Source organism: Sciurus vulgaris, assembly GCF_902686455.1.
Source record: "Sciurus vulgaris genome assembly, chromosome: 16".
Taxonomy (NCBI): Eukaryota; Metazoa; Chordata; class Mammalia; order Rodentia; family Sciuridae; genus Sciurus; species Sciurus vulgaris.
Window position 1 is genome coordinate 53696612 of NC_136477.1, and position 27302 is coordinate 53723913.

At 44.9% G+C, this 27302-nt stretch overlaps 4 protein-coding genes across 5 annotated transcripts in view; 3 read left to right on the forward strand and 1 right to left on the reverse strand.

Moving 5' to 3' along the window:
• The window catches only part of ABHD6 (abhydrolase domain containing 6, acylglycerol lipase), a 34861-nt gene extending 29697 nt beyond the window's left edge, over positions 1–5164 (forward strand). Inside the window, exon 10 of the mRNA XM_079114427.1 lies at positions 4063–5164. Within this exon, the coding sequence (XP_078970553.1) occupies positions 4063–4239 (177 nt within the window). The 3' untranslated portion in view covers positions 4240–5164. The remainder of the gene's footprint in view (positions 1–4062) is intronic.
• Positions 5165–11528: 6364 nt separating this feature from the next.
• Positions 11529–11976, reverse strand: LOC306646263 (prothymosin alpha-like). Its single transcript, XM_079114797.1, has one exon. It carries the CDS (start codon positions 11924–11926, stop codon positions 11594–11596), a length of 333 nt encoding a protein of 110 aa, XP_078970923.1. The 5' UTR covers positions 11927–11976; the 3' UTR covers positions 11529–11593.
• Positions 11977–15467: 3491 nt separating this feature from the next.
• RPP14 (ribonuclease P/MRP subunit p14) lies at positions 15468–23179 on the forward strand. 2 transcript variants are annotated; one of them, XM_079116277.1, is made up of 6 exons: positions 15468–15629; positions 18007–18104; positions 18201–18285; positions 21611–21687; positions 22351–22429; positions 23046–23179. In XM_079116277.1, the coding sequence occupies exons 2-6, from the start codon at positions 18028–18030 to the stop codon at positions 23100–23102; spliced, it is 375 nt and encodes a 124-aa protein (XP_078972403.1). In that variant the 5' UTR covers positions 15468–15629; positions 18007–18027; the 3' UTR covers positions 23103–23179. The 2 variants fall into 2 exon arrangements, with proteins under 2 accessions (XP_078972403.1, XP_078972404.1); XM_079116278.1 differs by lacking the exon at positions 15468–15629 and adding an exon at positions 15703–16114.
• A 31-nt stretch (positions 23180–23210) lies between these two features.
• On the forward strand, positions 23211–26080 carry HTD2 (hydroxyacyl-thioester dehydratase type 2; the record flags this gene model as incomplete). Its single annotated transcript, XM_079116273.1, has 1 exon — positions 23211–26080. The coding sequence occupies one exon, from the start codon at positions 23211–23213 to the stop codon at positions 23724–23726; it is 516 nt and encodes a 171-aa protein (XP_078972399.1). The 3' UTR covers positions 23727–26080.
• Between the last annotated feature and the right edge of the window lie 1222 nt (positions 26081–27302).

Sequence of the window (27302 nt, forward strand, 5' to 3'; positions counted from 1 at the left end):
GGATTTGGAGTGTGCACCACTGTGCCTGGCCATAATTCACCTTTATAACAAAATTCCTCACACGACACTGGACCTACTTCTATGATAGTGATACTAATTTGTTAATGAGGACAGAGGATAAAATTTCCAACCCGTGAACTTTTGGGGGACACATTGAACCCATAGCAGACTCCAACATGAAAACCATCATTGTGAGCCCTGTCAGGACTAATGAAAGCAAAGGCAGGCGGTCAGGCTGCAATCACAAGGGCCCATGAGTGCAGAGATGGCCTGGGCAGAAAATACTGGAAGGAGAAGTCAGCTGTAGGCTCACGGCACGCATGCGGAGGCAGGGAGTGGTGTAGAGCAGCCAGGTATGGCTAAGGATGCACAGCACAGCACAGGAGTGGGGCCAGAGAAAGGAGGAGAGTCTCCTGTGCTCCCTTCTGCAGCAGCCAAGAGACTGAAAGGAGCTTTGTGCCTAATGAGAGAAGCAGGATCCAGACTCGGCCAGCAGGGAGTCACTTGATCAGAGACCCAAACCAGAACAATGGAGCCTTTCTTCATTGTGAAAATCTCGAAGGTGAATCAGGGATCTCGGGGGCCAGCAGGGAGAGGCTGTAACCCATGGTCCTACAGAAGCCAGAGCACTGGCCTTGGAGGCACAACGTCTCCATTCCAGCCCTGCCTTTGCTCTTCATTAGCCTGTGACCTTGAGCAAGTCACCTAGTCTCTCCAAATCAAGGGCGTCTCTTCCACTGCTGGGATAGTCGTGAAGCTCAAACGAGCTAAGGTATGTGAAAGTGGCCCTTCTCCAGTGATCAGAGAACACCCAGTTTATTACACATGTCCTTTGCCTCAACTCATGGTCCTGAATTTTCTCCCAGACTTCGAAATCCTTTATGCTCCAGGGAAAGAGCCAAACATTCTATGGGTCTGTTACAGATTTGATCAGGTCCTTTATGTTTCATGGACCATCTCAGGACAGAGGCCCAACAGCAGAGGCTGCCGGGGCCCTTTGTTTCATGGCTTCTGCCCTGTAGCTCTTTTCTTGCTCTGCCTTTAACGGTTGGTGTCACAACACCCACCTCCGTCAGGCCGAATTCAGCCTCTCTCTTCTTTGGCCCTCTGTAGTCTGCAGCTGTACTGCACAGCTACGGGGGAAGCTGTGTGCACTGCACTCTATGTGAATGAAGCCTCCTGGATTTGGGCAGTAGACAACCTGCACGAGAGAACCTGGCAGCCCTTCCTGAGATGGTTTCTGTACCTCAGTTCAAGCACCTCTCCTCTCTCTTCAGTCCACCAGAGGAAGAGGGCCTTGTGGAGAGAGGGAATTATTCTTTATGTCTCTTCTCCCTGCTGGCACATGCCTGGTTTGTAGGAGACCTAGAGTACACAGTGAGTGAGCAAGCAAGCAAGAAAGTGGATGAACAAACTAGCAGAGGGACAAACCCACCAGCTAACTGCTAACACATCCAGGTCAGTTATCAGGTATTTATTGAGCACCTACTATGTATCCAATACTATATTAGGCCCTGGAGATACAGGAGAGACAAGACAGGATCCCTGCCCCCTGGCAGCTTATGATCTACCTGCCACTGTAATGCATGACAGGGCTGGAACATGGGTGAGATGACAGAGAGGCATCATGCGAGTTCCAGGATTGGATCCTATCTGTATTTATAATTTTTTGCAGGGGCAGGGGCAGGTGGTGGTACCAGGGATTGAACCCAGTGGTGCTAAACACTGAGCCACATCCCCAGCCCTTTTTCATATTTTATTTAGAGACAGGGTCTCACTGAGTTACTCAGGGTCTCCCTAAGTTGCTGAGGCTGGCTTTGAACCTGCCATTCTCCTGCCTCAGCCTCCTGAGCCATGGGGTTTACAGGTGTATGCCACCACACCCAGCTTGTATTCATAATTTTGATATTTTGTTCATCATGCTTTTTGCATTTGTGTTTAATTTATAAAATATTGCATTAAAATATTTTTCATCTTGATTGCTGGGTATTTTGATGCCCATTTCAATTTTGTGCCCCAGCTGAACACCTCATTTGGCTCACCTCATCCTGTCCCTGGCCTAGAATGGAATGGAGGCAAGTTTTTGTTTGGACCATTTTTGTGAATAATCTGTTAAAGAAATTGCTGCTCTCACTCCACAAAGGTGCATATCTCATCAGGACCCACTGAGCAATTTCACTTGGGTGGCAGCAGAGAATGCTGGCTTTGTAATGCCAACCAGCATAACGGTGCCAAAACCAGAACTCACGTGGGGATTTTACCTGTGAGTTGTGGCTTCTGATTTCTCTGCAGGGTGGAAGTTTCTGTCTTTTCACCAGTATCAACTGCATTCCATCTGCGTTCCCTCTGGGTATTTTTCCATAGTCACTGAGCTTCATTCCTGCTCAAATAGTGACCACAGAAGAAATATCCAAGCCCCGGCCAGCTGCTCCCCTCTCCCTGAGCTCTGCATTCCCTGTTCCTTTCCCTGGTTCAGGGTGCTCTACAGGGCTCCCTTCCCTGGCTGAGGCATTCTGCCCGCCCCACTTTGGGGTGGGTAGAAAATCTTCACTTCCAGGCTCAGTGGCACACACGGGTAATCCTGGCAACTGAGGAGGCTGAGGCAGGAGGATCACAAGTTCAAAGCCAGCCTCAGCAATTTAGTGAGGCCCTAAGCAACTCGGCGAGACCCTGTCTCTAAGTAACATATAAAAAGGGCTGAGGATGTGGCTCAGTGGTTAAGCATCCCTGGGTTCAATCCCTGGTACCAAAACAAACAAACAAAACAAAACAAAAACAAACAAAAAAACCCCCACTTCATTTAATAACCTGGGTTGATAAGACTAAAGCTGAAAAACAAAAAGCGCTGGAGTAGCTGGGTGCAGTAGCACATGCCTGAAATCCCAGTGGCTGGGGAGGCTGAGGCAGGAGGCACTCGTGTTCAAAGCCAGCCTCAGCAACTTAGAGAGGTCTTAAACAATGCAGTGAGACCCTGTCTCTAAATAAAATACAAAAAGGGCTGGGGATGTGGCTCAGTGGCTAAGGGCCCCAGGGTTCAATTCCTGGTACCAAAAAAGGAAAAACAAGCCAAAAGTGCCGAATTGGGTGGAGTCTTCGCTCTTCCATTAAGGACAGAGAGGAGGTGCCCTCTTGTCCAGGATGAGTTGCAGGTAAAGGCCATTAAGGGGAGTGAGTGCAGATCCTCCGAGAAAGGATGCTCGCGTAGAGAGGAACCAGATTGGCATAATGGTAACAGAGTAAAGGAGTTGTTTGAAAAGGGTCAGCGCTGGAAAAGTGCTGGCTTTCATTGGAAAAACACTCCCTGTTATTCATCAACTTCAGGGTCTGAGTCACAGCCCTGGGGATCTCTGAAAGTCCTTCCAAAGAGGCACCGCCCCCCAGCTTGTGATAATAAGCATTCCCCTCCTGCATTTCCCTGTGTGCTCTTCCTATAGTTTGGGCTGCTCTACTCCAGCTTTAAGGCTGGCTACTCAAGTCACTCCACTCCCCTTTATGCAGCCCCCTGCCTCCCCTATCCAACGTGGTGGAAGTGGTGGCCTTCTTCCTTCTGCCCCTCCCTCTGCCATGCCCCTCCCTACTTTCTGCATGTTTCATCTGAGCCACCTTGCTCCTTGCTGACCCTGGTGCTTTCCCTGACTTCCCACCCTCCTCCCCATCCCATGAAGACTCCTCCTCTGCTCTCCCAGGATTCAGGAAGAACACATCCTCTTCTCTGCTCCTCCTGAGTGAGCTGTCAGCCTCCAGGATCCTCTCGGAGCAGAGCCCCTATCACATCATTCTGCACTTGTCTCTTGACCTGTCTGGCTCCCCACCAGACCATAACCTCCTCCCAGAAGGGACTGTGTCCCTTCCACTTAAGTATCACTGGCAGCTAGCCAATTCTTGGTACTGAGTTGCAGAATCAAACAGGAGGCATGACAGTCCCTTCCACTGGAGTGCCATAAACAGCAACACTGAAGTGACATGGTCCTTCCGTTCACCCCCACAACCTGACCCCTGCCAGGTCTCAGTGGAAATTCTCTCCACGGAATGTACCATCTCCTTCCCTCTCTTCCATGGCAGGTGCTCGATGTGTCCGGGGCAGACATGTTGGCCAAGTCGATCGCCAACTGCCAGGTGGAGCTGCTGGAAAACTGTGGGCACTCAGTGGTGATGGAGAGACCCAGGAAGACAGCCAAGCTCATTGTCGACTTTTTGGCTTCTGTGCATAACGCAGACAACAACAAGAAACTGGACTGAAGCCCTGACTGCAGCCTGCATTCGGCACACGGCATCCGCTCCCGTCCCCAAAGCCTGACGCGGCCACCACTCTCAGGGATCCTGCCCCCAATGCGGTCGGAGCGCCAGTGACCCTGAGGAATCCCAGTCCCTCTTCGCCCCGTATCCTTGGTTCCACAGAGCTTCAGGGGCCACAAGGAAATCTCCAAGATCTTTTTCCCAAAATGGAAACTCACATGGAACACAGTAAGAACGCCCAGCCATGCAGTCTCCTGAGACATCTTTATGTTCTAAGCAGGCGTCTTGGACCATCATCCAGGATGTTTTCTTTAAGATGTTCCTCACACTGGGACTCGAGAGATTTTTGTTGCTTCAGATATATCCCCCTGCATGATCAGTGGCTTCTAGAGGAGAATTAGTCCTCATTCACCGTACCCTCTTGTTTAGGTCTAACTTAAGTTTTGCATAGAGGCCCGTATGTGAACACAGCCCATGAGCCACAGATCAGGGAGGAAACTGGCATGTGCAGAGGACCAGAGCTCCTGCTGGGCCAGCCCTCAGAACCGCCTGAGCAGTTGAAAACACGGGGTGGTTTGTTTGGCACCCATGAGTCAGGTAAGCAGTGAGTGGACCCCGAAGAATTGCAGAATGAAGAACACCTGGTGGGGTGGGTTTCCTAGGAATCATTTATTATTTTTAAAAAATAGGACTAATAAAGCAATAATGTTCTAAACATCGATCTAAATAATCAGACCCGAGTTCCGCACACAGACAACTTGTGAGCCTCTTTTTCTATTTGCTGTGCTACTGAAAACCCTTGGATGTAAAATACTAGTTTGTTAATGAATTCTGTGAATTCTGTGAACAGTAATGTGATTGAAAATGAGTCTAAACAGCTGTAAAAGTGACCACAATGATGTGAAATAAATATAAGTAAGTCTAGATCAGCCACTTGCAGGTGGTCTCTGTCTCTGAGCCCCTAATTAAGTGAAATGTCAGTGGTTTTTCTGTTCACTTTAGAATATGTTTTTTAAATAAGGCTTTAGGGCTAGGGATGTAGCTCAGTGGTGGAGTACTTGCCTAGCATATATGAGGCCCTGGCTTGATCCCCAACACTGGGTAAAAATGATAACAATAAAGTAAGGCTTGTTCTGCAGGCATTGGAAGCCTTTGCTTGGATGGTTGCTTAGTTTCATTTTAAGAAATTGTGTTTGTAGCCAGGTACAGTGGTACACCCCTGTAATCCCAGCCACTTGGGCTGCTGAGGCAGGAGGATTGCAAGTTCAAGAGGAGCCTTGGCAACCTGTCTCATAATAAAAAATGAAAAGGGCCGGGGATGCAGCTTAATGGTAGAGCACCTCTGAGTCCAACCCCTAATACCTCAAAAGAAAAGAAAGAAATGATGATTGCAGTTTTTATTTAAGTGAAATTCTACATCAAAAGCAGAAATCAGGGAGGGGTGGGGGGAAGGAAAAAAATAACAGAATGAATCAAACAACATTGCTCTATGTAAATTTATGATTACACAAATGGTATGCCTTTACGCCATGTACAAACAGAGAAACAACATGTATCCCATTTGTTTACAATAAAAAAAAAAAAAAAAAAGCAGAAATCATCAAACTATTCCTTTTGACTTGCTTCTGCTGCATTTAGAAATCCTAAACTTACTAGGAGCTCTAGTCTTTCAGACCTTTTTTATAGAGCATCTACAGTTCTGGAAATAAAGCAAGATGAACTTTATAGTTTAAATGAGAATTCAGGAAGTGGTTTGAATATTTTAGTTTTTCAGAAAAGAGTAGAACATAGATCCTAAGAAGACATGAAAATGTGACATCGAACTTGTGGGATGTAGCTGAAGCAGTGCTCAGAGGGAAATTTATAGACCTAAATACATATATTTGAAAAGAAGCAAGGCTGAAAGTTAATAAGCTGGACTTTCATCTGAAGAAGCTAGGAAAGAAATTGCAAGTCAATACCAGAGAAAAATGAAGTAAGAGATGAAAACGAAAATCAATGGACTAGAAAAGAAAGTAGATTGTAGATATTCTACTTGTTCTAATCTGTGGTCACCAAGAATTTCACAGGAGAAGGGCTTCATCTTGGTAGCTCTGGATGGGTGAGAGATGGTTTCCTCAGGGTCACTGAAGAAGCCCAGACTTGGGTCAGTCTCAGATCAGCAGCCTTCCTGAGTGAAGGAATTCTTGTGCTCCAGGTTAAATATCACTGAAGATCACATCAAAAGGAATCTCTACGCCTGGTGCGGTGGCACACACCTATAATACTAGTGGCTCAGGAGGCTGAGGCAGGAGGATGGCAAGTTCAAGGCCACCCTCAGCAACTTAGTGAAGCCCTGAGGACTTAGCAAGATCCTGTCTCAAGATAAAAAATAAAAAGGGCTGAGGATGTGCCTCAGTGGTTAAGTGCCCTAGGGTTCAATCCCTGGTACAAAAAAGGGGGAAAAACGTCTCTGTGCTATGCTTATGGTGGGACCATTCAGCTGGACACTTGTGGTCAAGCTCAGCAGGGGAGGACGGCAAGCCCTGTGGTGCGTGGCATTGAGGATAGTCTTGGGAAGAAGAAAGAGGTCATTCATCACAGCCTTCCCTGAAAGACAGCCAGAGAGTTCTGAAACAACAATGGAAAGCTCCAGGAATCACAACTGGGCTCTTGGACCTACTGTCTGGAGTTGGGACCTTCAGGGCTAATGTGGATGGATCCTCCTGGACAGGCGTTGAAGAGGCTGAGGGACAGGCAGTGGTTAGAACTCAGTTTGCCATTAGTGCATCAGTATGGGCTCCACCCCCTCCCCCACCCCCTGTGCTGGGGATTGAACATGAGGGTGCTTTACGGCTGAGCTACATTCCCAGCTCTTTTTAGAAATTTTATTTTGTGACCGGGTTTTGTCAAGTTGCCCAGGCTGGTCTTGAACTTGTAATCCTCGTGCCTCTGCCTCCCAAGTAGCTGAGATTATAGGTGTGCACCACCATGCCCAGCTCAGGATGGGCTTCTTGTCCAGAATGGAAGTGGCACCAGAAGTGGCTGAAGTAACCGGAATCAGTTTGATGGTACAATGAAGTCTGTATCTTCATTTGAGCTCTGGTGAGTATTCTTCATCTCAGAGAACCACACCTGTTGCTTTGCCCAGAGGAAGTTCCCAGAAAATACTCAGGGTTGGAATGTACGTCAGGCCAGGCTGGAATGTACGGCAGGCCAGGTCTTACAGTGACGTCTGTCTCTCCCTCTCTGAGCCACACACAGACATACTCTTCCCTTAACAGTTGTAAGCCTGGCTCTTCTGAGACATCATCGTGCATCTCTTTCAACATCACCCCTTTCGCCACAGACTGGACTTTCTCATCAGTCATTAAGAGGCAAAAACCAAAACAAAACAAAGCAAAAACCACCGGGCACCATAGCACATGCCTATGATCCCAGCAACTCAGGAGGCTGAGTCAGAAGGATCACGAGTTCAAAGCCAGCCTCAGCAACTCAGCAAGACCCTGTCTCTAAATGAAATATTAAAAAGGGCTGGGGATGTGGCTCAGTGGTTAAGTGCCCCTGGGTTCGATCCCTGGTACCAAAGAAAAAAATGTACAGATTTTTGTGTGTGTGTGTGTGTGTGTGTGTGTGTTTTGGAGGGACATAGATGAGGCAGTGGTATTGTCCTCAAATTACCTGCCAAGGTTAGGACCAGAGAGCAATGGTGCAGGGGCTGCTGTTCTGGTATCCCCAGTGGCCCCAGGGCTCTGTGGCCCAGAGTCTCTGCTCTCTGGGCAGGTAATAACCTGGGTGTGGGCCTGGGGTTCCCTGTGCCCCTCGTGGGCACAAGGGTCTTGAGTGGCTTCATTGGCTACTCTGGGAGGGGGAGAAGATGACTGCCTGCTGGGCTGTCCCTTGAGCAGCAGGGCAGCCCCTTCCCCTCGGCTCCTGGAGCAACTTTCCCTTTATGGGTTCCTGATCTTTGGTCTCCAGACCCTCAGCGCAATGAAGAGGAACTTTAGGCCACACTTTAGGGAGCTCCAGCAGGACCTGGAGAATATGGGAGGCTGACATCCCAGTGATGTCAGCTGGGATGTCTGCTGACCAAGCTGGCTGGCTGACCAAGTGGTGGGGGCAGATGATTGTCCCTGGAAGACCTAACTCCTGGGAAGGCATTTGCCTAGATAGTAACCTGAGCCCAGGCCCACAACCCCTCACCAAGGTTCTCAGGACCAGATATGACTTGAAGTGTTCCCCCATTTAGATATTGCTTGTGATGTTACGCCCTTTGTCATGCACCACACACCTCTGTGCATAATCAAATAAACACATCTGTATTTCTGCTGGGCAACATAAGCTTAGCTATGGTAGATGGCACAAGAGCTATAACAAGCTTCCTCTAAGCACTGGTGCCACATCAAGAGATTTGGTGTCCAGAGTTTTTTTTTTTTTCTAGGATTGTTGATAAAGGATGGGAGAGTGCTGTCAGGTTCCAGCTGTCCTGAAAAGTGTTCGTTCTCAGATCAGCTAGAATGGTTTTTTTTCCTTGCAGTGCCTGGGAGTGAGCCCAGGGCCTCAGGCATACCAGGCAAGCGCTCTATCACCAAGAAAGGAGCAGCCTGCAGGTAGTGTGCACCATATCTCCCTCTTGTGCCTCTCTCTAGCTGGTCCTGATACTTTACATCATAATTTTTAGTGTCAGCAAAATGATGTTTCTATCCCTTTAAAATAAAACAATATAGCCAGGTGGCTGGTGACTCAGGAGGCAGGAGGATTATCCATTCAAGGTCAGCCTGGGCAACTTAGTAAGACCCTGTCTCAAAATGAAAAATAAAAAGGGCTGGGGATGTAGATGCCCTGGGTTCAATGCCCAGTACTGCCAAATGCATACGTACACACATGCATACTGTGAACAGACAGACCCTCTGGGTGGTTGTGTGGATTTTTTTTTTTTTTTTTTTTTTTTTTTACATAAATGGGGTCATGGAGGCCATTCCTGTTGCCTGCCCACCCTGCTCTTTTCACTTCTATGCTTTAAAGTTTTTCTAGATCCAACTCACAGATTCCTAAGTTCCTGTAAGGGGCATGCAGAGCCCTCCCTAGAAAGTGCAGGGACCCCTCTGGACACCTGGGAGAGGACCTCTGAATTTTAAGAAAGGATCCAAGGCGCCACCAGAAACCATCTGCTTAATTCCAGGATGGTTATCTTCTCCCCAGACTCTCCTTTTCTGGGCTTTATTTGAAGGTGTAAGATACTTCTAAGGGTAGTCTCTGTCGCCTAAGTGCATTTCGGAGATGCAAGGTTCAAGCACCTGGCTCCGGTTCCAGCAGCCACACAGCAAGGAAATGGCTCTGACAGGGCAAAGACATCCTCAGATGGCAGGGGACCCAGGGGAGGGTGCTGACACAGGAACCGGTGTCCCACTGGCGCCCTGGATGACGCAGGTGGTTTGGACCTGACTAAGTTGGAGCCTCTAGTCTGTTTTACTGTTGTCTGGTGAGCTGTCCCAGAGTCCCCGCTTACAGGGGCTGCTGCTCTTGTCCTTCCAGGTCCTCTTTACTGACTGCTGCCCTCTGCTGTGTGTGCGGAGAGCTATGCCCAAACTTCTCCCATCTCCTTGGGAAAGCCAGTAAAATTTTTATTTCAGATGATCAATAAGTACATTTTTAGTATAAGGATGTCCTGTTGATTGCTGATTTAACTGGGCACCCTGGGTTTTCATTTGCTGCATCTGGCCAGTCAGTGACAGAGGAGGAATAGGAAGGACTGGCCCCCGTGCCTACAAGACTGTGTGTCTTCCGGCATCATGTATGCACCAGGGCTCCGCATGGGTTCCTGCTGGGGCTGAACTTCAGCCACCCTCACCTATGGCTCAGCTTCCTCTCTGGCAGCATCTTACTCCTCTCTACGCTGGTTTCATGGGTTTCACATGCGAGCTGGTCTCCCGGAAGCAGGGGAGTGCTTTTCAGTGCTTCTGGTTTGGAGATGATTCTCAGGGAAGCCCACAGGAGCCACTCCCAGCCTAGCTGTGCACACAGGAGGACATGGAATACTGCCTTTTAGCCACCAGAGCGTGGCAGGGCTTAGATGGATGACCTAACCTTCATGCTTCAATTTCTTCGGTTGTGAAAGGTGGTCGGGACAGTGACGATGCAGTCGATGGGATAATGTGAGCAAAAGCTGTCCATCAACCTGGCAGTTCTCCCTGAGCAGAAGCAATGGCTGCAAACCCATAGCTTTTAGCTTCTAATCATTTTCACTTCCTTTGTCTTATCTTGACAAAATCTACTGACACACAGGGCACAATTTCCTTTGGATGGATGCATGGATGGATGGATGGATGGATGGACAGCCGGACAGCGGTAGAACTGGAATTCCTCTTGGACTCCTTTCTTGCCTTTTCTTCCTCAAGTTGAGAAAGCTCCTCCACTTTAGCAAAAGCCATTGGCACCAGTTAGCAAAGCAGGGAGGCAGGGCACAGCAAAGTGGGAGGAAGAGACAGTAAAGTGGGAGGCAGTGTGGCCTTAGCTCCTTCTCAGCTGCCATATTTTCCAGGAACATCAAATATTACAGATCTGCCCCAACAACTTTGCCCTGAATGACAGACACAGCCCCAAAGACCCAACTGACTTCACCCACTGAAATTCAGGGCAATTCTGTAAAGATTGATGCAGTTTTGTGTGTTTTTTTTTTTTTTTTTTTTTTTTTTAAATTCCGGTTTATTGTTGGACAACATTGTTTCACACATACATCAAACAGGCCAAAAAAATAAACAGCAACTTCATAGACAAAAAAAGGAAAAAAAAAAAAAAGAAACCTTTTTATCTTTGGCCTTTTTAACCATCTCATACAAACCAACTACTTATAGTACAGCTAAAGTACATACACAAAAAAAGTTACTGGAATGCTCGGAATAAGATTGTTTTTTTGTTGTTGTTTTTGATTTTTTTACAAGGTTTTTTTCTCCTTTGAGATTATAATGAACATGGTCACACCACAAGTAAAGTCAGAAGTAGGACAGAGAACGCTCCAAAGGCTGGTTTGGTCATCCGAGATCATTGAAAATGGCTGACCCCTAACAATATGTACAAAAATATAAAATGTAAATAAAAAATACAAACAAATTTTCCTTTTTTAAAGTACTTTTAAGAAAAAAAGCAGGGCCTTGGAAGTTTTGGTTCTTTTTTTTTTCCTCCCCTGTTGCAAATCCACGTTGTGGTTTGGTTGGGTGGTGGAGAGCGCGTGTCACCTGCGGGCGGCACGGCCCGCGGTGGGTGGGCGGCCGGGCCTCTCTACTCCAAGGTGACCACGTTTAGATTCTGAGACGGGAAGTGGAGGGTGAATAGTCACGGCGGCCTTTTATTTTTAGTTTAACTTTTCCTTTTTTGCTGTCTAGTCATCCTCATCGGTCTTCTGCTTCTTGGTATCAACATCATCATCCTCGTCATCTTCAGCTGCCCGTTTGCCTGCAGCTGCCTCAGCCTCCTCATCTTCGTCTCCATCCTCTTCCACGCCATCACCTTCCTCCTCCTCCTCCTCTTCCTCACCACCCTCTTCCTCTTCTTCATCTACCTCATTGTCAGCCTCCTGCTCCCCATTTTCCTCATTAGCATTCCCATTAGCAGGGGCATCTCTTCCATTCTCTGCCTCCTCCACAACTTCCTTCTTCTCCTTTAAGTCCTTGGTGGTGATCTCGGAGCTGGTGTCCACGGCCGCGTCTGACATGGTGGGGCACGCCGGTGAGCCGATGCAGTGGGCTAAAGAGGAAACGGGAGTTCAGGGACTCTGGCGACAAAGCTGCCGGAGTCCGCGGCGGCGGAGGAGGCGCGCGGCGGAGGTGGTTGCGGCGAGCGAGGAGCTGAACCCAGGAACAATGCAGAGATGGCTTTTCAGAGCAGCCAGTGGGAGTTTTGTGTGCTCTGATTTGGAGTGATGTTAAGTTATATCATCAAGAGGGAAAAGTCAGCTGGGCACGATGGCGCACACCTGTAATCCCAGCAGCTCAGGAGGCTAATGCAAGAGGATCTCAAGTTCAAGGCCAGAATCAGCAACTTTGGGAGGCCCTAAGCAAGTCAGCGAGATCCTGTCTCTATATAAAATGCAAAAAAGGATTGGGGATGTGCCTCAGTGGTAAAGTGCCCCCCGGGGGGGGGGGGGTCAATCCCTGGTACTAAAAGGAAAAAAAAGAAAAAGAAAAAAGAGAGAGAAAGAGGGAAAAGGCCCCATACCAACCCATACCAAACCTCTGAGAGGACACTTAAGAAATTCAAACCAGGGCTGGGGAGATAGCTCAGTGGGTAGAGTGCTTGCCTTGCAAGCACATAGGCCCTGGGTTCAATCCCCAGCACCGCAAACCAGTGGTTGCTCTGGAGAGAAGATGTACTGGCTGGGGAAGGGGTACGAAGGAGGGTTACTTTGCGTACATATTGCATTTATATCCTGTGAGAGAACGCACCATAAGCTGACGGCACCCATTCAAAAAATAAAATTTAGTTGAAAAGCACATGTCAACTAACTACATCTTTACCAGTCCAAGGTAAACTCTGGGTTAACAAGAAGGGAAGTCAAGCGGCTGGGAAGGCATTGCCTTTTCAGGGTTTGGTGCAGAAGGAGTGAAAATTAAGGTTTTCCTGAAGCGCAAAGCACATGAGCTGCTTTATTATTTTTTTGGGGGTGGGTGGGTAGGAGGATGTGGCACAGGTTGGCAAGATGGGTTTGCAAGGTGGCTGGTTGAGAGAGATTTCCATTATTCCCTTTTTCTTATGCTTTACATGATCAATGATTTTTTTCTTTGTAACTTTGTGGTGTGGAGGCTAATGATCTTTTCATGTGAGATGGTAAAGGATGGATTTGGCTTCTGGGAGCTTCCAAGATCCAAGCTTCGTTGAGAAAGAAAATGGCAGCATCTGAGGTCTCTATGGATTTCTTCCACCCACTTCCCCATCTGGGAACAAATCAGGTCCCCTGTGAAGAGAGAAGGAAGGCAAGCTGGAGCCACAGAACTGGAGAACGCGACGAGGGCAAGGACTGAAGTTCCAGGAAACAGTAGACAGTGGCATTTTGAGAACAGAATGAGAAGGAAGGTCCCTGCTCCCTTGGGCATGGGTTTGTTTGGGAAAGGCCACCCTTTGTCCACCACCCGCTCACCAGGCCAAAACAGTACATCCATGTATGAACTGATGCATTCAGTAAATGTGTGTGGAGTGCTTGCTGGGTGCTGGGGACTGGAATGCAGCGGCAAGCCATCACAGACAAGACCTCGTCCTCACGGGACTTACACTTGAGGTTCCTTTCCCACCTCAGCCCCTCAACTGTTTATAATATTATAACAGAATTAGAAGCTGCCTTTGCTCAAAGCACTGACTTCATTTGGGCCTGCTGATGACCAATGGGTAACTAAAAGCCATAAAGTTTGGCGTCTCTGCCTTCATTTTGTATCTGTCTTCAGACTCCTGCTCAGCTTTGCACATAGGTATGCTAGTCATTTAAAGAATGTACATCTAAAAACTGGTAACACAAGGTATTAGCCCTAAATTTACCTAACCTATCTTGACCCTCGTCAAGACGGAGGACATCAAGATAAAAATACCTAAGGTACTTTCAAGATTTGCAGGGACATTTAACTGCCAGGTTTTACAACGTCCTGTTCCAGATCCCTGGAGTCTCCAGTCATTGCCCTGCACCTTTTCAGGAACAATGAAAACTTGCAGAAAGTTTAACCCAGGGTGAAACTTGCGAAGGTTAAATCATTTGTCTAAGACATGCCAGGCTCTGGTGACTGAAAGGCAGTATTTCGTGTCTTCCCTCCTGCACCTCTGCAGGAATAAACATCTCATGGAAACCAAATCGCCCCTTTCCAGGATCACAGGTCTGATAGATAAACATCCTGAGCAGCAAGTGGAATTGCCCCCTCAAGTGATAAGAACTTCTTAAGTGATAAGTCACCTTGCAGAACCAGAACTGAGATAATGATAAACCAGACCCCACTTTGACCAAGATTGCTTAAGTATCTCTCAGCCTCTGTCCCAATTCTTCCTCTTTTAAACCTAAAGCTCATGTCAGCACCCAGAATGCAAGGCTGAGACACTTGAACTCACTTGGCCTTCTCGATACGGCAATATTGATTAAAGTTCCTTGCCTCCTTTTCGCTATTACTTTTCCCATTTATTGTTTGGGGCAAGTGGCCAGACCAGACTTGTTGGGATCCCGAGTCTGGACCTCTGACCTTGGGCTTTGGTGAACAATGCAGTACAGTGTGGAGAGCACTGGCCAGAATCAGACAGCCTGCTCCATCTCTTATAACTGTGTGATCTTGGGCAAATACCTTAGCCTCTCTCTATGCCTCAGTTCCACCTCTGTAAAATGGGCATGATTATAATAATAGCTACATTAGGATTATATAAGTGTTTCATATAAAAGCATATGTAAAGTCTTCCATGCAGTGCCTGGCACAAAGTAGGCATTTGATAAATATTAGCGGCCATTATTATTATTAAATACACTGTTTCATGAGAACAGGGGCCATATCTTCTTATTCTCCTGAGTTTCCAGCACCTAGAATAGAGTCCAGCAAATAACTAGTTCAACAAGTACTTAGTAAATAACTGCATAAGTGAAATGGCTTACATTTGGAAATAGGACAAACTGGATTCTTCCATGTCAGCCCACACGGAACACCTACTGTACGCTAGACACACAAGGGACATTAAGAGAGGGTCCTGTCCTTGGAGAGTGCTTGACCCAGGAGATGTTCAGAAGAGATGCTAGGGCCAGGTGATCTAGCTCAGTGGAGGAGAAGTTGCCTTGCATGCATGAGGCCCTGGTTTTGATCCTCAGCACCGAAACAACCAAGAGATTCTAGATAAATAAATCCGTTGAAGAACGAATGCAGGAAGCCAGGCGCGGTGGCGCATGCTTGTAATCCCAGCAACTCAGGAGGCTGAGGCGAAAGGGTCACAAGTTTGAGGCCAGCCTCTGCAATTTAGCAAGACCTTTTCTCAAAACAAAAAATAAAAAGGTTGGGGATGTGGCTCAGTGGTAAAGCCCCTCTGAGTTCAATCCCAAGAACAACAACAAAAAAAACCATGAAAAAACAAATAACTATTAAAACATCACCCGCCAACATAAACAGGCCTCCTCTGCAGACAATTGCACTCACTTTTCCCAGAGTGGGCACCAGAGGGCGCTAAACTCCGCGCCCTCAGCTCCTGCACGGGATTCACACCAGACTCCACGTGCGGCTCCGCGCGGTGATGTCACATCCGCTTGCCTATCTCACATCCGGGAGGTCAGGGCGCAGCCAAACGAAAACACTCGAGGAGTTCCCCGGACCCAGGCTCTGGCGCCTGCATGGGACTTCCAAACCTTGGCGAATCCTCGCAGCCAACAGGAGTCAGGGGAGGCGTCAGGCTAATTCGACGGACAGCGGGTAAGCGGAAGTCCACAGGAGTGTGGTTGTTTCCGGGAGCGGTTTCAGTCGGCCAACTGGTGTCGCCTGTCACGCGCGCCGAGTGCGCATGTGCAGAGCGGGAGCGATCGTGCGGGCTGTGCGGCGAGCCGGAGGTCCCGGTCCGCTGCGACAGAGGACTTAGGTGGGTCTCTGTAGCACGCGGCGAGGGGTCACTACCGCAGAGGGTGACCTCGAGGCGTGAGTGGCGCTGTGCAGGGCGCGCTGCCTGTGCCACGCGCCGAGGAGAGCCCTAAATCAACGGCGGTTGTTAGTTGGAAACAGCCTAAGTGCTCAACAGTAGGGGATTGAGCTTTTTGCCCCAGTATTCCAGAAGTTGTGCTTTGAACGTCTGCACTGTGCAACGCACTGTTTTAGGTCTTTGGAAAACAGCAGCGAACCAGACAGACCCCAGACTCGTGGAGTGAACTTACTGGGGGAGTAGAGATAAAGAATAAATGAATTAGGTAATTATGTTAAAAAGTAGCAGACGCTGTGAGACAAAAGAGCAGGGTCCGGACACAGAGCGGGTGGTGCAGTATTAGGATGGGCCCTAGGCTACATTGACTGAGATTGAGCAAAAAACCAGCAAGAAGGCAAGGGAGTGAACCATGTGACTGCTTGAATAAAGTTATTTCCAGTGTGCTGAAAAGCCGAAGCCGGGGACCAGACGGGGGAGAGACTAGTGTATGAGAAAGAACTGGGAGGTGGAGGGGATTGGGTCCAGGAAGAATGGCACGAGGTGAAGAACAGTACAGATCAGGTGGGGTTTTGCAGGCTGCTAAGGACTTTGACCTTGCTCTTGATAAAATAGGAAGCATTGCAGGGTTTGAGCAGGGGAAGGACGTGGCTTGAGTAGATTTTAATAGGTTCACCGGCTGCTGTGGAGACCAGATTGGGGAGGGGAGTAGATCGGAAGCTACTGCTCATAGACCTGTTTACCTGCATCCCTGTAGTCACTAAAAAAGCCAAGGTAAAAGCTGCTGATGGCAATGACCACGGGAGCACTTGGGTCTTTCATTGAGCCTGGTGAATGCCAGAGTCCTCCACGCATCTTTAAACTCAGAAGAGCCTGCAGAGGGCAATGCTGTCATCTCTGAGGACTGGCCTGTGGAGAAGTGACTGCTCAGTAAACATTTGCTCTGTGTGTTGGAGATATAGCTCAGTGGTAGAGCGCTTGTCCAACTTGTGCAAGGCTCTGTGTTCAATCCCCAGCACTGCACACTTTTAAACAAAAAAAGTTTCTTATGTCTTAGCATAAAACATACAAAATGTGAAATGTGTTATTTTAGCCATTTTTAAGTGTCCATTTCAGCGTCAATAAGTACGTTTCAGTTGTTCTGCTGCCTTGGATAAGTCCCTTTCCTTGATTGGACAAAGAAAATAAGTTAATTTTGGCTTATATTTCTGATCCAAGGTCAAGCACGAGTTTTGAGGGGACAGATTGTGTTCACACCATAAGGGTGGCCGTTTCAGGAATTATTCTTCTCAAAAACCTTGCTATTTAAAATGAGAGTAATTGCTGAGTAGATTGGCGCATGCCTGTGTTCCCAGTTTCTTGGACAGCTGAGGCAGGAGGATCCCAAGTTCAAGGCCAGCCTGGGCAACTTAGTGAGACCCTATCTCACAATTTAGAAGGCTGGGAATGTAGCTCATTGGTAAAGTTTATCAGCATTGGAAAAAAAAAAAAATGGGAATAATAGTTTTTACATCATAGGATAATTTTGAAGACATCAAAACTAGTGCATGTGATGTATTTAGCACAGAGCTTGGTGCTTAGTACCGAAAAATGTTAGCAGGAATTATGTTAGTAGGATAAATCCTACTACTTAAAAGTGAGAGGACAATGGCCTGGCATATTGAAAACAGGAACTTCCTTTCTATCTCAGTAGGTAACCTTTGACCAGAATTAGTTGTTACTATGTCAAGAGGTCTTTTAAAATCAAATGGGCTGAATTCTTATTAAAAATGTGAAAGATTGTCAGGTCTGACTCTACAAGTGGCAACCTCGGGGTTTCTGACCTCTTAGAAAGCAAAGTTTGGGCTGGGGATATAGCTTGGTTGGTAGTGTTTGCCTCGCAAGCACAAAGCCCTGGGTTCAAATCCCCAGCACCACACACACACACACACACACAAAAATATGAAAGATAGCCTCAGGAGGCTGAGGAAGGAGGATTGCAAGTTCAAGGCCAGCCTCAGCAACTTAGCCAGACTTGTCTCAAAATAAAAGGGTGAAAGAATATATATTTCAGTGGTAGAGAACCCCTGAGTTGAATCCCTATTACCACCCCCCACCCCAGAAAAAAAGTGAAAGATAGCGTGTACCTTCGTAACTACTAACCTTCTCGACTTACTGTAGATGTGATCAGCATTGGAAAAGATGCCAGCACCAGCTACCAAGTATGAAAGAATAGTTTACAAAAATCCCTCTGAGCACCACTACATGAAAGTCTGCCTGTAAGTTCAATTTCCTAAGTTACATTTTAGATTACCTTTTTAAAATGAATCTGAATAGCATAGTCTTTTTTTAAATTTTTAATGTTTTTTTTACAGGGAATTTCAAGATCATGGAGTTGGTCTGAATGCTGCACAGTTCAAACAGCTGCTTATTTCTGCCCTAAAGGATCTGTTTGGGGAGGTATGGAATTATTTAATAGACTGAGAAGTTAGTAAGAAATTTAGAAAAGGGGCAGAAGGGATGGATATAGCTCAGAGGTAGAGTGCTTGCCAAGCAGGTGCAAGGCCCTGATTTGATCTCTACCATAGGAAGGAAGAAGAATTCTAACAGCATTTTTAAACTGTAGATGATGCATTACAATAGGTTTGTTCTAATATGCCTTGTATTTAAAAAAAATTTTTTTTAGTTGTAAATGGACACAATACCTTTATTTCATTTATTTACTTTATATGGTGCTGAGGATCAAACCCAGTGCCTCACACATGCAAGGCAAGCACTGTATCACTGAACCACAACAATAGCCCTATTCCTTTATTTGACAAGGAATTTGTTAGACAAATATTTGTTCATTGCTACTCAGAGTGTGGCCTAGGCTGGCTATCTGCAAACTGTTGTTTTGCCTATCTTGAAGAGATGGGGTTCATGCTAGAACAAGCACACTATTTCCTTTAGTGAAAAGGTCTTATAAAACACTGTGAGAGCCAGGGGGTGCAGCTCAGGGGTAGAGCATTTGCCTAGAGTGTACAAGGTCCTGTTCAGTGAGCTGGACAAAAGAGTGCTGAGCTGGGTGCAGTGGCGTGTGCGTGTAATCCCAGGAGCTCTGTAGGCTGAGGCAGGAGAATCTCGAGTTCAAAGCCAGCCTCAGCAACTCAGCGAGGCTCTCAGCAATTCAGTGAGACCCTGCCTCTAAATAAAACCTAATAAAGGGCTGGGGATGTGGCTCAGTGGTTAAGCGCCCCTGGGTTCAATCCCTAATACCAAAAAAAAAAAAAAGTGTGTTCTTAGTGATATTGTTGCTTTGCATCCTAATGCAGCTCCTTGTCTTATCACAGACCAATACTTTGCATCTCTTTGTCCTAACACTGAATTGAGAACAAAGGAGAGCTTTGGAAGTTGAGAGGAAAAGCAAAGACGATTCTCAGGAAATTATTTACTGATTCATGTATTCAATCAAGGCAAAATCTGCCAACTACCTTGTCAAAATTAAGAACTTTTACTCAGCAAAAGAATGTTAGACTGTTAAGAGGGTGAAAAGGTCAGTTACAGACTGGGCGATAGTATTTGCAAACTAAGTAATCTGACAAAGAACTAATATCTAAATATATAAAAAGAACTCTCTCTTTTTTGTTTCATTTTTGCAGTACCCAGGATAGAACCCAGTGCCTTGCACATGGTAGGCATTTGTTCTACCACTGAGCTACATCTTTAATCCTTTTTATTTTGAGACGGGGTCTCACTAAGTTGCCAAAGCTGGCCTTGAACTTGAAATTCTTCTGCCTTAACCTCCCAAATAGCTGGGATAATGGGGGTGCTCCCCTGTGCCTATCTAAAATATATAAAGATTTCTCAAAACCCAAACAGCCCATTCAGAAAATGGATAGAAACATGTACAGACATTTCACCAAAGAGGATGTGTAATTGGCAAAGAAATACATGAAAAGATGTTCAACAGAATTAGACATTAGGGAAACGTCATGAATGATTCATTTAGATAGCAGTATGTACAGAACAGAATGAATGAAACAAAAAGTGATAACACTAAATACTGGCAAGAATGTGGAGAAATTGGATCACTTGTACATTGGTTGTGGGAATGTTAAGTGGTGCAGGGACTCTGCAGCATAAACAACACATACTTGCTAAGTGACCCAGCAAGTGGCACTCCTGGGAATTTGTCCCAGAGAAATGAAAACTTACATTCCAATTCAAAGTAGCTAAGCTATGAAACCAACCTAGGTGCCCTTCATGAGATGAATGGATAAAGAAAATGTGATATATACACAATGGGATATTACTCAGCCACAAAGAAGAGTGAAATTATAGCATTTGTGGGTGAATGGATGGACTGGGGACTATCATGCTAAGTAAAATAAGCCAATCCCAAAAAAACCAAAAGCTGAAGGTTCTCTCTTATACATGGATGCTAACACACAATAAGGGTGCGTGTGTGGTGGCGGTAGAATAGAAGTTCATTGGATTAGACAAAGGGGATTGAAGGGAAGGGAGAGGGATGGGAATAAGAAAGACAGTAGAATGAATGGGACATCACTTTCCTATGTTCATATATGAACACAACCAGTGAAACTCCACATCATGTACAACCACAAAAATGGGATCCTAATTAGAATAAGTTATACTCCATGTATGTATGACATGTCAAAATACATTCTGTTGTCATGTATATCTAAAAAGAACAAATAGGAAAAGTTTAAAAAACTTAATAGTTACATAAAAACCTATATACAAATGTTCATAGTGGTTTCATTTGTAATAACCCCAAAATGGAAACACCCCACTTGTCCTTCAGTACAATGAAAAGGAATGAACTGTTGATATTCACAATGACTAAATGAATTTCCAGAGTATTAGGCCAAATGAAAAAAAAAAGCAGTCTCCTGAAGATTACTTACTGTATGATTCTATATCTGTAATACTTTTGAAATAACATAATTAAATAATCTAGAGAAAGATTAGTGGTTGCCAGGGGTCAGGGATGAGGAGGAGGTGTGGTAAAGGGGTAGAGTGAGGGACTCTTGTGACCGTACAGTTCTTTATCTTGGTTGTGGCAGTAGTTACATGAAGCTACTTAAGTGGTAAAATTACATAGAATGCGCACACATACAGATACATGTACAAATACGAGTATATGTATAACTGGTAGAATCTGAATAAACCCCAAATTGTACTGACACTGATTACCTCGTTTTGATTCTGTATCATATTAATGCAAGATGTTGGCATTGGGGGAGTCTGAGTGAAGGGTGCGTGGAACCTCCCTATAGCTTGCTTTGCAATCTCTTCTTGTCTAGTTGCTTTAAATAAAAAGTTAAAAAAAAAAACAAAAAACCCAAAACTGCACATTCTGCGTGTCAGGTATAAATTCTGGGTTTTGGGAATGTAAAGAGACACAGCCTCTTTCTCGTAGACTAATGGTTTTGATCCTTTAAACAGGAATATTTGTTAATTAGTGAAAAGATGAGAATTATGAGAGAGGAAGTTTGGCATCCTGTGTGGAGAGAGCAGAGCAAGCAGATCAAGACTGATCTTGAGAATCAGGAAAGGAACAATTCAAACAAGGACTCGAGGGGTGAGGAGGGATCAGCCGCATGAAGATGTATAGGAACGTTCCAGGCAAGGGAAGCCATGAGCAGGCACTTGAGAGCACCAGCACCATCAAGGGAGGAGAAACTCAAAAACAAGGAGTTGACAGGATCTCATTAGAACTCATTAATGAGGTCAAGGGTAATGATGAGAAGAGCCTGCTAATACATTGTTCCATACGTAGGTTGGTGCTGCCTTGCCTTTGGATGTCCTGAGCTATGAAGAGAAGACCTTGTCAGCCATCTTGAGAATATGTAGCAGGTATGATGAACAGGAATGTTGTAGAATAACGGGGAAGAGAGACTGATGGAGAAGTAGCAAAAATGCTTTCTTCTAGAATGAGAAGAGTTTGGAGATTATGAACTCTGGGCAACTTTTGGAAATTTAAGCTGAGATGAATCTGAATATTCATCCATCAGGGGCCTATGTGCTAGAAAGAACAAAGCTTGTGATTTGACTACAGCTAGAATTTCCCAGTTGATGGCCATGGTTAGACAGCCAGTAATACATATTTCAGAAGTATTCCTAGGTTCATTTTATTCTTGCCTATGAAATACTATGCTTTTACTCTTAGTTTTTGTTGTTGTTGTTTGTTTTCATTTAAATAAAGGTTTTTCTGGTGAAAAAAAAACACTCTCTGGACTATAACAAACAAAAGTACTAAGGAGATATTCAAGTACTAAGGAGATATTCAAGGAGATATTCAATCTTTATTTGCTTTCTTTTTTTTTTTTAATTTTTTTAATTTTTAAAACTGTTTTATATCCAAACATATGTATATAAAACTTTTGTACAGATAAATTAGTGTTAAGAATTTTAAAATGCACAGTAAAATCTGCAACTGTCCTTTCTATGTTCTGAAATCTTAGAAATGTTTTCAACATTGGAAGCCTCAATTTATTTGTTTTCTTGATCTTTCGGCAGTGGTCTAGTCAAATTGTGGAGCTCTTTGACCCTGTTAGGATCCTACAAAGGCAAAAAATGTGCTTTCAGAGTGATTCAGGTAAAGTCTGTTCCTTCACTTGTTCCAAATGAGACTGCATATGGTCTAACTGCTTTTTACTCTGTTTGAATGAAGGTCTTCCATTTAATATCAGCTACCAAGGGGGTTAAAATCTAGGATTTCATTGCTTCTGAAAATGTGGACAAAGTATTTAGATTTCAGATCATATGGGAGATGTCTGGGGGTCCAAGTTGGAGCTCTTGTGATAGTCTTTTCATTTAACGCTTACATCTAGTGTGTTATGTATTGATACACTCATGCAGAGCCTTTGACTACTTGTTTAAGGCCACTTTTTAAAATGCTAGTGCAGCCACACAGCAGCTCAGGAAACTGAGACAGGAGGATGACAAGTTCAAGGCTAGCCTGGACAACTTAGTGAGACCTGACTCAAAAAAATAAAAAGGGCGGGAGTATAGCTCAATGATTAGAGTGCTTGCCTAGCATGTGTGAGGCCCTGGCTTCCCTCTCCAGTCCTGCAGATAATAAATAAATAAATAAATAAAGTGCTGGTGCACCACTTTGTTCATTCTGTAAAGCTGGGCATGTTTCTGATTTCCCTTGTGGCAGTGCATTTTCCTCCTGTGGTACTGCATTAACCTTTTTCATTGTCTTGTAGGTTTCTCCTTTTCTCCTCGCATTATCTGGTAATAGTAGGGAACTGGTACTGGATTGAGTAGTCTTCAATTTCAGAAACTTACCTCAGTTCTCAAAAGTACTTTTTGGTGCCTGCATAGTTTGAATACAGAAGCAGGCCAGAAGCTCCTATGGATGAAATTTGAGGATGCTGAAGATGTTCCCAGTAATATCCAGCTATTGCCTTCGATGGGGTGGACTTCAGAGGAGATTCTGCCTGAATCAACCAGTGCAGAGTAGACAGCCCCTGCAGCATGTGCACGTGAGGGTTGGAGACCGGGCTGAGCTCAGCAGAGCCTTCACACAGAGGGATGTGGCTGCCTTCTCACAATTAACAGGAGATGTCAATCCTTTGCATTTAAATGAAGATTTTGCTAAATACACCAAGTTTGGAAGGACAATTGTACATGGAGTTTTGATCAATGGACTTATCTCAGCTCTCTTGGGTACTAAAATGCCAGGACCAGGCTGTGTATTTCTCTCGCAGGAAATTAACTTTCCAGCTCCTTTATATATTGGAGAAGTGGTTTTAGCTTCTGCAGAAGTGAAAAAGCTGAAGCGGTTTGTTGCTTTTATTGCAGTGTCATGTTGTGTAATAGAAAGTAAAAAGACTGTTATGGAAGGCTGGGTCAAGGTTATGGTTCCAGAAGCTTCCAAATCCTGAAATAGGTGTTTAAAGTTAAAAGTTCAAACACAGTTTGATTGCTAATAACAAGCATCTGAGGAAACGGGCTACGTGCTATTCATCACCAAGGAAAGGCCGATAGACTCAGAAGCCACATTAGAGAAGGGGAGCAGGTAGAGGGGTGAGCAAATGTCCACTTTCCAGTTTGAACTTAGACTTCACCAAGAGCTGAATAGGTACATGACTTCATCGTCTGTTAAGGTTTTTTGCTGTTGTGTTTTGGTGTTTTGTTTTTCTACTGGATATTGAACCCAGGGGTGTTTAACCACTGAACTACATCCCCAACCCTTTCCATTTTTTATTTTGAGACAGGGTCTCACTAAGTTGCTGAGGCTGGCTTTGAACTTGAGATCCTCTTGCCTCAGCCTCCCGAGTTGCTGGGATTACAGGTTCACACTTGTAGTATGCCGCCCAGCTGTTGAGGTTTTTTAAATTGAAAAACTATCAGGATTATTATTTATCTGAAGGGTCTACTTTCAGAATTTCAAACCTAGTTAGATTTGTGTTTGATAAACACCTATTTATATCTGTGTAGAATAAGTCTCACCGAATTTATAACTGTCTAGCATTTACTTGCTGAAGGCAACAGTGGAACTTGGCTCATCTTTGAACACTTACCCTTTACTAGTAAATATTCTTAGATACCCTCCTCGGCCCTTTTTGGGTCAGTTTATTGTAATTTGTTCCTTACCCCAGGATGGCATCTTGCTCAACTTTCTTTGGGACTTGCCTTTCAGGTCATGGTTAACCAGAGAAGGGCTTATGAGCAGATTCGGACTCAGTTATGTAAACTCTGTCTCATCTAGAAAATGGTGATAACATGTACAGGGCAGGAGGATTGTTGGAAATAACAGATACACAGTTAAGCACAAGGCCCAGCTGTAAACAGTAGCCACTGTTGTCCATTTCCTCTGTGAGTGAGGTTAGGGGTTTTCCTGCATTTAAAGCAGAGTAGCTTACAGTTAAGTAGGCATCCAACCAGTCTTTGAGGCTGTATGTATTAGTATTTTAATCCTGGAATAGAATCTTCAGTGCAAAGCTTCTGTTTTAAGAATCCAGAATCTTTTCTCCCTCCCTTGAAAATGTGAGTTCACTGCACGTTGTGTAGATATACAAATACACGCTTTTATTGTAAAAATAGAAAAAATAAAACTTATAAGAAGGCCAAGTTCTTAAAAGAGTTTTGGGGTATTGACAGGAATGATCATCCCCAACACAGCTCAAACTTATTTTTCCATGACTGTGGATTGACTCCAGTGCTTTACCACTGAACCACATCCCCAGTCCTTTTTATTTTTTATTTTGAGATAGGATGTGTCTGAGTTGCTAATACTGGCCTTGAACTTGTGATCCTCCTATCTGTGCTTCCCTAGTCGCCGGGATTAATAGCACCTGGTCATACAAGTGTTCCACCTGTGCTCTGATAGCTTTAGATGGTAAATGACCACAGCTTGATGCTTTGATTAAGAGGATACTCAGATCTGGTGGTTGGTTCCACCAGATTTCCAGGAAAAGTGTTCCTTGGGCTGGTGGATAAGTAACCAGATTTTAATTATTTTATTTTACATTTTTTAAACGAGGATGCAATTGAACAGATTACTAGAAAGAGCTGTTCTAGTCGCTAGAGGGCAGTGTTCTACATCAAATGAGTGTTTCCAAACTTGTACTGTATTCTGTTTTGTGAAGTTGGGAAGAAAATACCAAAGTCCATGCCAAAGGAAGCTGTTCTCATGATTCTCAGAATAGGCAGCATGTGCAGACCGAGATCCACCTAAAGAAGACTCACTTATAGGTGAATCACTTAGACATATTGAAATTTTCTGATCACATCAGAACATAAAGAGCTTGAGATCAAGTCAAACTCATCCCCTGGGACTTGGCAGCAGTCTTAAAGTTTGGGTCCATAATGGACTGTGAAGTGTTCATTAGTATTAGTAGCTGCCATTTTTAAAATTCTTAACTGATTTTCTACATTTACTCCAATCCTTGAACTACGTGAAGTTGGGCTAATGTCCTATTTTATGGGCAAGGGAACAAACTGATGTGGTGAGACTTGTGCCATGTTGTATAGCTAACGTGCAGTAGAGCTGGGATTCAAACTTGAGGCTGCCTGGCTCCAAAGACCCTCCTTTATATGTCACCCTGTAGGTCTTACAGTATGTCCCTGGAGCACTGTCGAATTGCTAGTATTATGTGTGCCATTGAAGTAATTGAAATCATTCTAAGGAATTCTTACATTTAGAATGTTCTAGATCTTATTCTCTGCTACAGTTGTATTATTTCCCTTTATACTAGGTGGCTTCCATAAATACATTTCACCAACCTTTTTCTAAGTTGCTATTCAGTGATTGTTTTCAGAGCAAGAATTGCTAAAAGGGTTAGTTTTAAGATAAAAAGTTACATGCAGGCCAAGCATGGGCTGGGGGAGGGATGTCAGATGTGGCTGATAATTGCTTTGAACTGTTAACTTGGTCGGCCCCCCCCCCCCCCATACTAGAGATTGAGTCCTTGGGTGCTCTGTGACAGAGCTACATTCCTAGCCCTTTTTATTTAAAAAAGATTTTTTTTTTGAGACAGGGCCTGTTAAGTTGCCCAGGCTGACCTCAGACATGTGATCCTCCCTCCTCAGCCTCCCTGGTAACTGGGATTACAGGTATGCAGCACCGTTTTTTCAGCTTCACTGTGTAACTTTTCAAAAATAGCTTTTCAATGAGAACATTTCCACATTTTTAATGCTCCCTAGGAGTTCTGGTCTTTGATCTCTGTAAATCAGTAACAGTTGGAACAAAGAAGTAGGCAAGAAGATATTGATACTTCTCTGTAAATGGTGTCTTATCATTTTCTCCCAGAGCCAAGATCCCGAAACCACTCATGCTTTGTTAAAGCCAGTTATGAAGAAAATTGGTTGGTTTTCTCATTTGAAGCCCCACACAAGCTGCTGAAAAAATGATTATCTTAGAAAGAAAGCTTGGGTGACACTCAAGTTCGGAAATGTGCCCCCAGGTAATTGAGAGGTGCCCTTGACTATACCAGGTAATATGTGGAAGGAAGAACAGAAGTAATGAAGTAGGCCAATTGGTACTAGCACTTTCCACACAGGGGCATTGTAAGACTGCAATTTATGTGACGTTTGATTACTACAGAAATACCCATCTTAAGCAATTCCAGCCTAATGTACTGGAAAATTGCTGAACAGATTTTTATATTCTATTAGAAACATTTTCATATTGGTGAATGCCACTCATTCCTCTCCCCCTAACCCCCCAGCATAGCAAGTGGGGGAAAGCTTTACTGTGGCCACCAATTGTCTTATAGACCTGGCTTGTGTATTCATCTAGAAAAAAGAAATTGTTAAATGCACACCAGTACCTCTGAGGTAACCACAGGCTTTCCTTTTGCCCTGAACTATTAAGTCATTTTTCTCTTATGTTCTTAGCGTACGTTTCAGAGACCAATTTGCTCTCCAAAGAAAATTGCTATTAAATGACATCTGTTAAGTTTTTACATTAAAACGTGTCCTACCAAGGGTTGTCTGTCACTCTGAGTGACTGCGAC